The sequence below is a fragment of the Stegodyphus dumicola genome, chromosome 7, assembly GCF_044657685.1.
Source record: "Stegodyphus dumicola isolate Sdum_Otavi_A_Nest chromosome 7, ASM4465768v1".
NCBI classification, from domain to species: Eukaryota; Metazoa; Arthropoda; class Arachnida; order Araneae; family Eresidae; genus Stegodyphus; species Stegodyphus dumicola.
Genome location: NC_140774.1, coordinates 104,551,544 through 104,569,036, shown reverse-complemented (window position 1 = coordinate 104,569,036; position 17,493 = coordinate 104,551,544). Strand labels below are relative to the sequence as shown.

Genomic DNA, 17,493 nt, shown 5'->3' with positions numbered 1-17,493 from the left:
TCTCCACAGTCGCACAGAACATACCTTGACAGTAATACTGGAGACTCAGAATACTAAAATCATGCTGACCTGCGTTTACTTTCCTCCTAGGAAAATATTGATGCGCTCCTAAGTGAGTTAGACCAAGGACGTCTCTTCACGTCCACCTTCAACATCGTGACAGGGGATTTTGACGCGACTAGCCCTCTGTGGGGTGCAAATCGAGAAGAACAGGCATGCGATAGAGATACAGGAATATACGGCATCAAATAAGCTAGTGGTTGTTAACACTCAAGACTCGGCATCAACCTTCTGAACAACCCGTGCTCAAGGTTGGCCAGACCTGACCCTGGCTGATCCTCACACTAGCCGCTACATTCAAGACTGGAGTGTTACAGATACCACCACCCTTAGTGACCATAGACTCATTAGATTCAGTCTGGGCACCTCACTTAAGTACTTTATAAAACGCAGATACAAGACCGTGTACGGAGGGCATACTAAATTAATTAAAGAACTTGGACCACAAGTTTCTCGTAAGTATGCTCCAGAACTGCACTGTTTGTGAATCTTTGGATGAAGCTTACAATAAAGTAATTGAAGCAATTACAACAACATGTGTAGCAACTTACAGACTAAAAATCATACGCGCTACTACAAGCATCCATTGGTGGACTACAGATCTGACCACAGAGCGTAGCAGAGTCCGGGCACTGCGACGACGAGACCAGGTTACGACGGAGCAGCAGCTGCGTGAAATAAGAATGTAGCATTACAAGAAACACCTGACACTTTATAAGCGCAGTTTTCTTAATGCCAAGCATGCATCATGGTCGAAATACTGTATAAATACTACTAAACTGTTTGGTACTGCCTTCAAAATTGTAACTGATCGGGTGTTTTTGCCCTAACGGTCTCACAATGGATCTCAAGCTCACAGCAAGTTCCACGACAGAAGTAGTACAGCATGTACCTGATTCCATTTTTCAAGATGAAGATTACTTGCCGAACGAAGATTACTCTGAGAGACAGAGAGAAGTCAGGTCTCAATTTGAGGTGAAGGACTGAAGTAATATATTTGGCATCGAATGTTCACCGACTGAATCACAGCTAACAAGAATCATTAATGCCCTGGCTCCAAAGAAAGCTCCAGGTCCAGATGGTGTGGAATACATGATTATCAAGGTTCTGCACAAAAAAATTCCCAGAGCTCATAAAAGCCCTGGTGAAAGCCTGCTGGAAACTTAAACACTTTCCGAAGGGTAGTAAAACTGCAAAAGTGACCTTGTTTCTGAAAAATGAAAAAGATCCGAATGTCTCAACCTCCCATTGTCCAGTCTGTTTTCTTCTTGCATTCAGCAAAGTCTTCGAGAGAGTGATTCTGACTACACTTAATTATTATCTAGCTTTACGTTAAGTCATACACAAACAGCAATGTGGCTTTAGGCCCGGCAAGTCAACTGAGCATGCTCTCCAGTATCTTATAACGACTTTAGAAGACAGGATATGCACAGAATAATCATAGCCCTTGATATAAAGGATGCTTTTGACAAAAGTAGTAGTAGTAGTTAAGGAGGATTTATAGAAACGGATAGTATCTTCCGTGAGTTCTTATGCCGTATTCGTAAAGGCAGTATTTTCTATTGTTTCTTACTCGCAGTGTTCTTCGCAACATACTTTAATCAATAGCAAAACAAATACTGTACCTCCCTTTCCTATATTAGATACTTCATGCATTTGGATAAATCCAAAATCCAAATACAACTAAAGAAGCATTATAAATCCCAAGGTAAAAAGTTTTACTGAAGTCTTAATGTAATGTTTCTGAGGAAGAAATCAATTTCTTTTCCGAATGTAGTTATTATTGAAAAAATTCATTAAATTATTGAAATTAAAAAATTGAAATTATTGAAAAAATTCAGTTCCTACCCATTATTTTTATAAATATATTTTCATTTAAAATGTCTCATTTCACTTTATTAATGCATTTAATAACACCAGTTTAACATTATGAAGTAAATTCGCCCTCAAGGGAAAAAGTTCCTTTTCGAAATTTGTTGAAACTCATTTTTATCATAGTGCAGGGATGGACAAACGTTTTTACTAGGAGATCATATTTCAGAAAGGCATGAGTTCGGCGGACATTATGAGACGGCGGGAATAATAATAAAAATAAATGTTAAATAAATAAATACATATATAATAATAATAATAAATTGTTGACACACAATAATCAGGTGAAATGAAATTATTTTCTTAGTATCAGTCATTGGAAAAGCAGTATTAGCTATTTCCTTTCGCTGGCTTTTAAGTTAAAGAGAAGAATGAATGCTCTGCTTACAGTTCAAAATAAAAATTTATGAAAGGTCAATTTTATATACGAACAATGGTTACGGTTGTAAAGTAAAGCAAAGTTGGACAGACAAGGCGAGGGGGCAGAAATATAATGAGGATAGAAAATAGTTCACTTGTAGAGATATGAGGTATTTTTTAAGCAAGAGTACATAAAAATTGTCAATGCTCTTACGGGGACTCGAACCTGGACCTCTAGAAACGCGCAGAGTGCGCAACCGTTACACCACACAAGTATGCAGAAAGGAGGGGAAAATACCTTATATACTTCCCTTTTTAAAGGGCGACTGGGGATTAGGGGACCATTCTTTTAATCCTGGTGGTAAAATCATCATCCACCACCTTTTTAGCTCGGGGCCACTGTAGAGACATTAAGTGTTTAGAAAGGAGGGAGAAAGTAGCATATACACTTGTTTTTGCGAAATCGGATGTTTTTAACAGTCGAATATTGATGCATTCAGTCATATAATATTTGTTATCTGGATATCTCTAAGATTCAGTTTTTGTCAAAAGTTTAGTTTCACAATTGGCACAATTGTTAAAATGGGGAAGATAAAGTAAGAATTTTTACTAAAATTTTTCATTACAATTACGAGTGCTTATTGTCCAAATATCTAAAAATTGGAACTTAAGTATATGAACAGGGAACACTTTAAAATTGCTTCGCCAATCTCTTTATCCAGAGTTGCCAATCTCTTTATCCAGAGTTTGATTGCCAGTCTACCATTTTAATATCATGAAATCCATGATACTCCCTACAATGCAATTTTGAAATAGAACTTGCACAAAATTTCTCCTACTTTCAGCTAGCTCAACATAAACCATTTTAGCTTAAAATCTCTGGAACTGGACTTATGCTACTTAGAAACTAAGAGCCTCATTGCTTTCCCGTAGAGTGCTCTTTCGTTTAATGCGCTTTCATAACGCCACCTGTTATGAGGCCAGTAGAAGAAATATACTCATGCCATAATACTCTTCCAAGTATTGCTCATTTTTTCTATTTCCGGTGTTACTTTTATAGTACTTTTATGTACTTTATATTAATCATGTAGCGCATATAAACAGTTCCGCTGTCAAAAATATCCAGTTTTATAAATGACTGTTTCGCTCTTTCCACTTTCTGCAATTGAAATTGCTACACTTTATCCATACCCTTAACCCTGATATTACAAAGGTAAAAAGTAGTGTTAAACAATCTTAACCCTTTCAATTCTGATTTTTTTTTAGCCTCGGAAAAATATGTGTCTGTAAAATACTTTTATAGGTGTTAGAAGAATTGACTTGCAACATACTATTACTTACGTACGGATTTGTAATGAATGGGATGCACACAGAACCGATGATAGCTTGATAAAATGTATTTTTCCAAAGAAATACTTTAGTTCAGTTCAGGAACTTTTCAGTTCTGGAACTTTTCACATAAGTATTCGTACAGTTCTTCTCAGTGTGACAAAGCACAATCAGTAGTTACCACTTCAAACTGCTGAGACCGTGCGTTAAACACAAGGCAGTGCAAAGCGCTCCTAAAGAGTGACGCTCACACGGGTATCTCTCAATGCTTCGAATTCAGGTCTGAACTAAATCACTCAGAACTGATGCTTTCTCCTGTCTTATATAGTTGTCCGAAATTTCCAAGCCATACACAGTTACAGTACTATAACGCTGGATATGATTATAGTTGCATAGTGATAGGACCAGTTATAGTTACATAACTATCGGATCGAAACGTTGATAAGTGGTCGCCATCGCCAAATTTGGCGACCAAAATCAGTCGACAAAATCATCGCCAACATGCGGTAAATGTATGCCAATTATCTCACTGTTAAATGGACTTGCCCCTGTAACCTTTCTTGTAATGTAATTAAGAAACAGCACAAATAATCCAGTAGCAAGACACTGTACTACACAGTACTAATCTAGGGTCTAACTTTTAATTCACTGTACTAATTACTTATTCTAGCATAAAGTAACGCACCTAATATTTCAGTATGTACACTGCTGGCCACCCTAAATGCAACTCCCTGAAGGAAGCATGCAAATAACATGAAATTTACAACATGTACGAGTATTAGCGGAGGTGTGATATGCAAATGATTAGAATTTCAGCACAGACGCACATCACGCGCGCCTGTGGCGCTACTTCAAAGCGCTGTTTAAGGCTTCGAAGAGTTTTCGACAATTTCAAGTTCGGCAAAAAAAAAAAAAAAAAAAAAAAAAAAAAAAGATCAATTATGCTTCGTAATAAACAGCGATCATCGTTTGATCAAGTATCCGAGTTCGACAGAGGAAGGATAGTGGCCTACTGAGAGTGTGGATTACCTTTCAGGGAAATCGGTAGTAGTGTTGGACGAAACCAAAAAACTGTAATGCGTATATGTGACCGTTGAATGCAGGAGGGTACGACGGACCAACGAGTTCGATCGCATCTACCTCAGTGCACCACTTCACGTGATGACAGGAACATTGTGCGCATGGCAGTGACGTATGGCTCAGTCCCACCACAAATCATAGCACAGCACATTCAGTCTGTAACGCATCATCCAGTGTCTGCGCGTACCATTCGACGCCGTTTACAGCAGAGTGGTCTGTCCGCAAGATGTCCATTGCCTCGTCTACCCTTGACGCAGAACCACAGACGTCTCCGCCGCCAATGATGCGATGAAAGAAGGATGTGGACGGCAGAATGGAATGAAATTGTCTTTACTGACGAGTCACGCATCTGTTTGCAACACCACGATGTTCGGATTCGAGTCTGGAGACACCGTGGAGAGAGGATGCTGAACAGATGCGTTTTGCACCGCCACACTGGTCCTGCACTTGTGTTATGGTATGGGGCGTTATTGGATATCACTCTCGCACTCCTTAAGTACGCATTGCCCGTACTTTAAAAAGCCAGCGCTACATCTCCGAAGTGTTGGAGCCAGTTGTCCTTCCTTACCTTCAGGGCTTGCCCACAGCCATATTTCAACAGGATAATGCGTGACCACACGTGGCACGCATTGTCCAAGGGTTCTTCGTAAATCGCCATCTTCGTAAATCGCCAGATTGAATTGCTTTCCCGGCCGGCACGCTCTCGGGATCTTTCGCCGATAGAAAACATGTGGTCCATGGTTGCTGAAAGATTGACCTAGATTGCATCCCAAGCTGCCACACCAGATCAACTTTGACAACGTGTGGAAGCTTGTTCGTCTGCTTTACCCCAAGAACACATCCAAAGTCTCTTTGAAAAAATGCCGAGGCGTGTGGCAGCGGTGATCTCCAACAATGGCGACTACTCTGGCTACTGATTCTGGAAGGAACCACACTTCGCAGAAGTCTATAAATTTAATCATTTGATACTTGGTCAACATGTTATCTACTAAATAAATTTTGTTGTGATATCTCTTGTCTTTCTTGGTGTTGCAATTTGGGTTGCCAGCAGTGTACATATCTTGTATATCTAATGATAATGCTTCAAAGGATAATAGTGTACTCAACATATGAGTACACACGTTATCTATATATACTACCGTATCCATGCTTTTGCATACACCTTGTAACATGGAAATGTATTATCTAGTGTCTAACATTAATTAGCTTTAACGCCACAATATCAAGTACCAAATTTGCATGTATGTTTATGTATTAGTGCATTAGCACAATGACTACGTATGGTTATCTAGATAAAGGTGGACGTGGCGCTATACCCATTAACCGTATGGTAGAGGGGTAGTGTCCCTGTCCTCCGTCGCATGTCGCATGTAACCTTTCTTGCCAGTGAAAGGGTGTTGGATGATGATTCTCCTAACCCAGGATTTGACGATTGGGTTCTTAAAAACCCCAGTCGCCCTTTAAAAGGGGGAGTATATAAGGTATTTCTCCTGCTTTCTTAGCGAGCCTTCGTGGTGTAGTGGTCTGCACGCTCAGGGCGTAATTAAGAGGTCCGCGGTTCGATTCCTGGCGAAGGCGTTGCTAATTTTTCATCTCGCCTGCTTCCAAAAATGCCTAATGTCTCTGCAACTGAAATTATTTATATATTCCTACAAAATCATTGAGACCTAGGACAAATACTCCAAACGAGAGATCGGGGAATAATATATTTGTATTTAGAATCTACTGTAAGCTCAGTTACATGTATTATGAAATATATGGGTAGAGGTAGAAGTAAGCGAGACACTCGAATTTTAGAGTTGGTCATGCTGGTATGATTCCATTGCATTTGCAGCTCCGTCCCACAAGAAGAGCATCTTGGGGAATAGAGAGCCAAGGGTATCGCTAGAATTTTCCCCTAACCATAACTTATAGTGCCCCCATGTCGCGTAGACGCTATACACTTCACTTTCAACCATTCATCCTTCCTCCAAGATTCGAACTGAGGACCAACGATGCGGCAGCCGGAATCGGTAACCACTGTACCTATCTGTGCTACACTGTGAACAATACAAAAGGATTATAGAATACCAAGAATATGTACTGCATATGGAACCATATATTCCAGTGATAGTAATTTATCGTTATGTGTCAATAAGCCTGCGGCATATGTTCTTATTATGGATGGAATGCGACTACAATTTATTCGAAATAAAACGCTGGTAACTAATGTCAGTAGCTTTCAGCAGAAATTTATTCGGAAAGTTAAAAATATAATCTAATTGGAAAGTAAGCGTCTTTCTATATTCCTTAAAACTACAATATATATGCAAATAAAAAGGAAAAATTCAATCTTCCAGACTTGTCCAAATATTCCTAAATCGATTATTTGCCACAGACCTCTGAGTCACCTCCATGTTCAAATCGAATTCCTGGAGATGTAACATATGCCCGAGTTAAAGTTATATCTTTGAAAATGAAAAGTTATTTCATTGAAACTGTCTTTATTGGAAATAAGTCTGCATTTTTAAAAATTCCCAGCCACCAGCACTTCGTTTTTATCTTGGTCACGCAGTTTTATAAGAGGTGAAGAAACGGAATTAGATTTATGAGCAATATATCAGAAACTGACACAGAGGAAAGTTATTTGAATTATAATGCAAAATCATGCCAGAACGTGCAGAAATGCATTAAGTTAAAATCATTCCTGTCTTTGAAACCTATTTCTATTGAGGCAAAGATTTCGTAGTTATGAAATCTTTCTTTCGCTAGGTATTTAACTTTCATATATATCTATTAAACATATAACAAATGGTAAATAGTAAGAAACTAATCTCCAGTCTAAACTGGTATTTATAAAAGACAGCTGGTTATCCAAATAAGATTGAAATTATATTCTGGTTTAAAATTTTGTCATCGATTTTTAACCTACTTCCTCGTATGCTATCGAGTTAAAATTTTGTACACACGCTGTTTATCAATGAAAATGCAATGTACTGAAATGAATTTTTCAAAATTCGATTTAGTTTTTCCTTATTTAATGTTTAAATGGGTTTACGCACATATCTTCGTTTAACTTCAAAATTAGGCATATCAGAAGTTTACTATCTGGAATATTGAATATATCGGAGAAAGGTTTACAGAGAAATTTGTATGAAAATTGTAGGTTAATTTCTGAATTCTTGACCAATTTTTCAAGATTGTTCAAATTTTTAGACTGAGGTTTATGATTTTAAAAGCTCAATATCTAAAAGTGAATCGGATATAAAGTAGTCTAAGGCAGACGGAAGAAAAAAGCGTTTCGAATTTTTCGTCATGGTGCAATTAATGAGGTAGTTCAACATCTTATTGCACTTGATGACTAATGAGCAATATTCGTTTCTTCATTTTAGCTTCATGTTAAATACATATTTTAATATTATTATTATATCCAATTTCCGAATATAAATATCTTCCGAAATTGAATATTCAAAGCGGTTTCTTCATTTGCTGAACAACGTTCAGTTATTTCCTTGATTTTCATAATTTTCTTATCATTTATTGATTGTATTTTAATACTGACCGAAAACTGGTACGCACAATTCATCACTGATAGTAATAATTCATCATTGATAACATATAACTGAAACTAAAAAACAGAAAATGAAATACAGTTGCGTGCGTATGGGCTCGTAATAAATTGAGCGCGCACAGAACCGATGACAGATTGATAAAATCCATATTCCCAAAAGAAACACTTGATAGTTCTGTAACTTTTCTGAAAAGTACTCGTTCAGCTCATCTCAGTATAACAGAGCACAATCAATAGTTACCACTTTAATAACCTTAAGTAAAGTACAATGTAAAACGCATCAAGCGAGCGAAGCTCACTCGATCTCTGAACTGCGAAGCCAGTTCTGAACTAAAAAACTGAGAGCTGGTGTTCAGTGTTCACTACGTTCTTATATAGTTTCCAGCAGGCATTCAGGAAATTTCCAGTAATTTCCCATTTTCGAAATTAATGGGAGGAATATGTAGTTTCAGTTACATGTAAGGGGCGATACGGTTACAGTTCAATATAGGGTTTAGTTGCAGTACCAATTACAGTTATAGAGGGACCAGACAATATGTTGACAAATGATCACCACGTTTCGAGAAAAATTTAGCCGCCAAAACCATCACCAGATCGATGATATCTTGCCCATTTAACGAGATAATTGCCTCAATGTTAAAATATGCTTGCCCCTGTAATCTTATTTTTACGATAAAGCGTCGTGTTTTCGAGGCAATTCAGGTTACATTACAAAAGAGATGCTAAAGTTTTACATATAATTTCATTAAAATTAATAGCACATATATACAAAATTCCTAACAATACAATTAAAAAGAAGGTTTTTATGCGATAAGATTTTATTTAAAATAGGTATGATAATTAATGGCATAAAAGGGAACACAATATCATATTGTTTAACCGGAATAATAGATTAAATAATTCATTTACAGAATTCATCTACAAATTTATATCTCAAATAATGAAAGCGTGGGCCTCCTAAATAAAGAAATCTAATTAATTTACTTAATTAGTCAAATATATAAACCATTACCGTTTTAGAATTTCTATTAGTTTAGCTGCATTGTCAAATGTATAAACCATTATCTTTTTCAGTTTATCCTGGTCGCCCCATGTTTTTATTATTTGCGATATAAAATTTTAGATGAGTTCTGTAAATAGAACTATTTAATTTTTTATTTCCTTTTAGTGCATTAATTATCGTAGCTCTTTTAAATCAAAGGTTAATGTTTAAAAACACTTTTTTAACTGTACTTTTAAATTTTCTTATTAATATGCCGTTGGTTTCTGTAATCGATTTCGAAACAGCAAATGATTTTTATTTCATTGTATAAGAATTTTAACTTTATAGTATACCTTATTTTTAATTTATAACAGTTTTATTACTGATGTTTCTTTTTGCCACAACCCATCTGGATTTCAAGGCTCTTTTATTTTAGCGGATGAGGTGAGACATTAACGAAAGTATTGAAGGGCAATAATCCTAGGATTAACAAGAGGGTATATCAGACATATGAATTTAAACACATTCAGAAGTTTCACATCACATATAAAAAAAAAATGTTTCGCAACAGATTTCTCTTGCAAACACTTCTTAGCGGCAGTTAAAAAAAAAAAGAAAATTTCACTGAGAAATCGCATCAGTTCTTTGATCGTTTATTGAATGAAATGATTAGAATGTATAGTATTTAAATACTGAACATTTCTTAGATTTCATTCGAACCTTCAGTCTTTTGATTATAGAAGTGTATATATATAGTGATTTTGTAAAATTTTAAATCTTTATTACTTTTAGCCCAAAAGATCTATTATTCTGCAACCGCTGTTTAACTTTTCATTTGAATTTTGAATTGTTCGCCATTCGAACAAAGTAAGTTATCATTCCTTTATATTTAATCTGTCTGTTATTAGTTACCAAACTATATTCTAAAAGAAATAAAGCGTATTACTTTTTTAACTTTTAACCTGACTGATTCAAATAAAAATGCTTATATTTCATTATATATTTCGCTAAAACATTAAATATTTTTATAAAATTACATTGCATACTTTTTTTACTTCTTTATAATGAAAATATATTAAGTTCCCTTATTAATCTAAATGCCTGTTCATTGTTTTGTTCTTCCACCTGGGCTCCCTCTATCATATAATTTTTCTACGTATTATGTGATAATAAATTCTACTGATAAACCATATAATGTATTTTAAAACAGCTCTTTAAAATTTGAAAGCTTTCAGAATTTTCTAGGGAGGGTAAAAATTTTTATGCTATGCATTGTTTTTTATATTTCTTTATTTGCTTTTTTTTTGTGAGGAATATTAACAAAAATATTGAAGAGTTCTCGTTCTATAATCAATAATGCTGGCATATATATATAGCATACATACATAGCAGACATACAGCGGATATAAGAGCGTATACGATGCAGATTGAAAAGTTTCTTCCCCTCACGTATAAAAACTTGTTTGCCAGTATGTTTTCTCTTGCAGATACCTTGTTGAAATACAAAACTAAAGCTGAAAATTTCACTATAGAAACCACATAAGAGCTTTGTCTGTTTATTGAATGAAGTGATATACTAATTAATTCTGAAATACTTAAAAGAGTACACTTCCATGATTAAAATTTAGCGTGGGCCATCGCAGTAACGTTTTTATCATGTGTATGCTGATTTTTCTGCTCTCTATTCCACAGTGAAAGAATATATAAAACAATTTCTTATGCCCCGAGATGAGAAGGAGATTTTTGTAAAAACTGACCAGTGAAAGCCCTGATATCAGAAACAAAGCCAGCGTCTACAACGGAATGTTATGAAGTAAAGTAACAAAAGTCAAGGCGATAGCAACAAGGCTGAATATTCCCCATTCCGTCCAAACATCTTAACGACAAAGGTCTCTACAAGAGGAATATCCCGACCGTATTTCGATAATTGAGAAACAACAACGTCCTTAATGTAATTAAAAACACTAATATGATCTTAGCAGTTTTCCCGTTCCCTTTTCGACCCAAATTTCGCTCCAAGTAATTTATATTTATTCTTCTAACTGGTCTCTAGCCTTCGTATCGTAATGATGCCACGAAAAAGCGGTTATAGAACATTTTGAAGATAATCCATCCGATTGTGCTTTCTGAAGCATAAAGTTACTCATTAAACGATATGAAATGCGTTATGAGGTATAAAGATATCGTTCTGAAATTCTTAAAAATGTTCTTTATTTCTTTAAGCATACGCTTTTGAATCTGCAAGTGTGCATTCTGTTTTACTTAATCTCATTTGTTTCATTTCATGTTGTCAAAGTTTCCGCTCTGAAGCATTTATTTATTTTAAAATTACAATAACAGTTAAAGGTTATCATATTAAAAAAGATGCCTTGTATTTTTAGCTTACCCGTTCGACTAGGATGATGATTTGTTTCGGATGATCCCGGTATGTTCTTGTTCCACAACACCTTAGCTATTTGATAATAAGCTACGGCCATTAGCAGAAAAGGTGCCACATACAAAAACAAAAGTAAGAATAACTGGTAAATCCGAGTACTATTCTCGCTCCAAGTGTACGTGCAGTCTGTGAGATAAAGCGTATCTAATGGCAGAGGATGCTTCCTGGTGTCCAAAACTATAGCTTCTGGAAGGACAACTAGAGTGGATAGTAACCATATGATGAGAATTGACGTTTTCGCTCGAGCAGCAGTGCTCTTGAAACTCAAGGGATGGCAGATAGCATACCATCGGTCGATAGATATAAAAGTCAAAGTCAGCACCGATACACTTACTGAAACACTCTGAAATAAAAAGAAAGAGATACATGAGCATAAGAATATTAGTTTAATGGAAACTGCACTGGTATGGTCGATAAGACCGTCAAAATTACAAAGAGACAGTAAACATATAACTAGACACAGCATTTTGATAATAATTTTGAAATCTAATGTACTAAAAAAATGAAAGATTTTTCTCTGAATATTAATAAATTTATGTAAATATCTGTAGATACATATTCCATTTTTTCTTAAATTTTGTCGCACGTATTACGTATTATGCAATAAAACAATATCACGCAAATGCAATTTATCCAGATAATTACAATTTATATCAGGAAAACATTATTTAGAGTTCCAGATAAACATTTATAAATGTGAAGAGACATCTGGTAACTTTCATTGAAATATCGCTTGCACTTTTATGGACTTTGTATGTAGTTCGAAGAATTTCACAAACTCTGTAGTAAGGATTATTGTATAAAAATGTTTTAACGCAGTTCCGATTTTTCCACTTGAGCCATTCAATCCAACTTGAATATAAACTTACTACTTGTTGGTTTTGCTTCCAAGAATGTTTCGCTGAATATTTAGACCACTCTAAAATGATTGCTTTGTTAGAATTTCCGAACATATATATTTTTACTTTTAAATGATGGTTTCTGACAACTGATACTGATTTTGTTCTTGTTTTCAAAAATTATTTACAATAAACTTATTCTTCTTGACTTATTTCACAAAACTAAAATTACAAACGCTGAATTTTATCATCATTCTGGAGATGAGCGATACGAAATCGTTACTACATATTGTACTTTAACACAGCTTTTGTGTATGACATTTTGAATAAACGGTCCACTGATAAACAAACGTATGAATTTTACTCGAGTTTCAATGCTACACGCACAGTACAGTCTCTAGGCAATAGTAAAGGCAGTTTCAGTCCTGTTGAAAATATTGTTCAGTATCTTCCTTAAAATAAACACATACCTTAACTTATCTTCTAAAATGTTAATTCAGCAACATTTAGGATAAAAGCATTCGAAAGTAGTTTTTGCAAATATTCAATATTAACAGTAAACAACCCCAACCATTTCGCGCTTTGTCTCATATTAAGCAAAGGATATTTGAATGAAGAAAGGTGGTATTACAGATAATTTGTCATGCTAAAACCACTTTATTTGCTAGATTTCTCATCCTTTGTTCTCTGTTATGAACACGCTTCACGATTTTCAGATATTCCTACTAAAACGATGCGATGACAAGTTTATGATGGATGCCTAAAGAAAAGCTCTTTCTGTACTGCCATGAATGGCACGATCGCTGAAGTAAGTTTATGCTGCGATGGACGTTACTCAGATGGCGACTAGATTAATAATTTCTTTTAGTACTTCAGAATATAACTGTGGTATAAACGTTTTTAAATGTTTTCTAATTTTTTGCAATATACAGGATTGTAAAATAGTAGTAATAAAGCTATTGATGAGCTATTTTGTGATAAAAAAATGAAGAACAACGCATTTTTAACTGATACATTACATGTACCAGTTAATGTTAATTTTTAACTGATACATTACATGTACCAGTTAAAAATTATTTACTGATACATTACATGTATCAGTTAAAAACTAACAATTACGTATGTTGCAAACACAAAGAAAGAATAAATACGTTTAGAAAACATTGCGTTTTGTATTTTCTTTATTGGCTAATCAATTCTTGCTAAGCAATAAAAGTTCCTATTTACTTAGACCAGGGATTACCATCCGTCCCCTTACTTTTCTCTCTATAATGTGCAGCATATAAAACAATCATAATACAAATAACTACGCGTAAATAACTTAGCAATTACACCGAAAATATGAAGAAAGTTTAAAAAAAATGGTTTTATAAATTTATGTTTTATTATTTTTTCTACTGCTATTATTTTTAGCTTTACAAATATAAACAAGTTTTCAGGATCAGAATCTCAGATTCTAATTGAAAAAAATGATTTTAATTAATATGATGGCTGTGTTTGATGTATTGTTACAGTATTTTGGACATCTAGTATAAAACTGCTTGAATTAATTCTTAAATCAGCTCGTTCGAAAATATTTAGCCTGTTTCTTGTTTTCCGCAGGTTGCTATTGATTTTACTAAACCTTTCTTATAGTATGGAAAAAAACAAAACATTCAATAATATTATGTGGTAATAAGTTTTATTTTGGGATGCTTCTGTCGGAGGATTTTTAAATTCCGAAGCTTAACATACACATGCTTTTCGAACAAGACTTGTGCTTGAACATCTGAACATCCCTCTTTAACGCGATTAGCACTTCTTGCATCGTAACATCTGTAACAAATGCATCACAGTTCAGCGCTTTTACGAGCAATGCTGAAGCATTCAGATTTTCAGTATCTTGGAAATTAACATAAAGATTTGTAAGCAGCTTGTTTATAATAATATTTCTTCTGAAGAACTTTCGAGTTCCTATTTTTTAGCTGAGTCTTCGAGTGTTATTTCGTTTTACGTTTTTATGCTGAATTTTATGCATAAAAATATTTATATATTTGGAAAAGGTACTTTTCATTTTTAAGATATGTTTGTAGAGCCATTAGTTTTTTTTGGAAGGGAAGAAGGAGATGTGAAGAATGAGTTATGCCTTCGAACCACTGACCTGTCCAATACGCGCCGAATGCGCTGGCCATTACGCCACGAAAGCATCTTAAGAAGGGCGGGAGAAATACCTTATATACTCCCCAATTTTAAAGGGCGACTGGGAATTTGGGGACCTAAACTCCAAATCCTGGTGGTGGAAAATCCTCAACCACCAATTTTTTTTTGTTCGGGCGCCACTGTAGAATTATTAGAATTTTTCGAAGCAGAAGAGATGATAAATGAACAATGCCCTTGCCTAAACCCGAACCTCGGACCTCTCGAATACGCGCCGAGTGTTCTGGCCGTTAAATCACGAAGGCATGCTAAGAAGGGAAGGAGAAATGCTTCATATGTTAAACAATTTTTATCTATTTTTCTCTTACATTTATGTTATATGATTTCGTTTTAATACAAGATATGGCTTTATATCAGTAAACAATTAATTATGAATTTTACAATATTAATAATTCTTTGTAATCACTGGATATTCATTACGCCGATCAGTTGCCCGAACATGTTCGGCTATCGGCACCCACTCGACACTTTTATCTGGATCTTTTTTTTTTTTTTTTTTTTTGATTTACAAATCCATTTAAAAAATAGAATAAACTATTAATTGGAGAATTAACTGCTTAAAATATTGATTAGTTGATGACACCTATGAAAAATGCAGTAAATGTTTAAGTTAAGAAAAATAAAAAATAAATGACGGATTTTTGTAGCATTTATTTTGCACCACTTTATTTACACAGATTGTCTTAAAATTGAAAAATACCATATGGCGCGAAAAATACTTCAGTCGTATAAATGGTGAAAAACCAAGGAGCAGAATAATGTAATTTCGAAGACAGTCGAGCAGAAGTACAAACTATTTTATGTAATGACTTTCGATTCTTCTAAGAAAAATTGCAGCACTTACAGTCAACATTTCTCAGGCAATATTGTACAAGAACAAAGCGGTTATTATTAACGAAAATATGAATCCATTAAGATTTTTTCTAACAGCTTGCATATTGGACTATGATGTCGAATAAGAAGCTGAAGGAAGCGAAGTAAAATTTTAAAAATTTAGGTGCCACACAACTAAAGACTGGCATTAGTTTTAGGTGGTAAGAATGAAGGCTTTCATAATCGGACAGCAATGGATGTATCCCTGTGTACATTCTGAAACCGATACTTACACGAAAAATCAAAATACATTTGTATTAGTGGTTAAAAATATTGCTGATTATGTTCATACAGAATTAAAAATTTATTTATAACCATGTTCTATATTTATTTAAACTTAATCATGTTGGCTCAAAAGTTTTAATTTTAATAATTTTATTCTTTAGTTTTTAAAAACTTCTTTACAGGGATATTTTTACGGGATTTATATTTAAAAATATGTATTCGGTTTCAGTTATGGCAATTACTTTAAGCTGAAAAACATTTGCAGCAACCATTTTAAGATGCCACTCGTACCATCCACTATCAGTTTCGATTCATATACGAATTTAGGATAATAATAGTGTTCAAAAACGTTACCCTGAGTTCACATTAGTCATTTTCTGTTCCGTTAACAAAAATTTGGACTATATTTGATAACCTCATAATGTAGTAATAATGTCACTGCAGAAGGTAAACTCTAGCTGCATTAATTACATGGTGAATTCTGATCCTTTGAGTTAAAGTTGCCGTGTCACTCTGGAAACTTAATCATTATTGGTTTCCAGAGTAACATGATTAGTTTAGGAAATAGCATGGGAATAGACAGTATCTTGCAATTGCTGGGATTTATACAGTATTCCGCCTTTCCTGGTCGTGAAATATATAAAATATGTGATATATAAAAGTCACTACACTAGCTCAAGACGTTTTTGGTATACCATGAACTAATAATATGTTTAGACCAGAGATCCCAGAACTAATTTTACACCAATAGTGTCAAAGGAAAGGTATCAGTTAAAGCAATTAATAGGTAAAACTAAATTTTCTACCTCGATTTTAATAATGACTGTCAAATTATTGATCAAACTGTATTACCTAGCTGCTAAACGTTATTTGTGCCATTCAAATTCTTTCTCTAGCAATCATTTTAAACCATGTTCAACAAACTTCGAAAGTTTTTGTTAGCAAAATAAATATTCTTGGCTCAATAACTGGGAAAAAAAGCGAGAAACATATTTATTTTTCCGGTTTTCAGATGTTTCTAAAGCCGTAGAAGCAGACAACGGATTAAATTCTGACAAAATTATGGTCTTGAAACAGATATTATATTAAAGACAGGACGTTTAGAAATACCCAAGTAATTCCTAAAAAGTTTTCCGAGAAAAGAAATTTTAAAAGATTTTTGAAAATTAACTCTTTTAGATCAAAGCAAGCACAAAATAAGTAATACATTGAGCATGTAAAAAAGAAATAAATCTTCAAAGTTTTTATACTGACTTTTCAATACAGGCAAAAACCTTTTATACTACAAGAACTCTTCAATACGTTTTCGTTCTAACATGGAAAATGAATTAGGGAAACTCCTCTATCAGGTAAATAAAGGGACTCGCAAATTATGTTTGATCGAAATAGCATATAAGTTAGACGAAGCTGAGAGAAGAGGCCATGGATAAAAATAAAATGAAATTCTAAAGTTCAACATGTTTCCGTAAAATAATACAAGGACTATAACTAAACAAATTGTTGAAATTCTAGTGTTTGAAATTAGAAGTATTTTCTAAAATAAATGCTACATTTAAAATCGAACTTTCCAAGTGTTTAGCTTGAATGGATGGATCTATTGAGAAATAACAGCGAAATACGAAATAATGTTCAAAAGATAAGAACATGCTGAAAACAAGAAAAATCTTTGATTTTTTGGGTCATTTTTACT

General features: G+C 34.3%; 1 protein-coding gene across 6 annotated transcripts in view; it reads right to left on the bottom strand.

Annotated features, from left to right (window-relative positions):
* The window catches only part of LOC118184495 (orexin receptor type 2-like), a 590,403-nt gene that overhangs the window by 16,257 nt on the left and 556,653 nt on the right, over positions 1 to 17,493 (bottom strand). For all 6 annotated transcript variants that reach the window (XM_085820672.1, XM_085820676.1, XM_085820674.1 and 3 more), the window contains one exon: positions 11,620 to 12,013. In XM_085820672.1, coding sequence (XP_085676798.1) covers positions 11,620 to 12,013 — 394 coding nt within the window. The remainder of the gene's footprint in view (positions 1 to 11,619; positions 12,014 to 17,493) is intronic.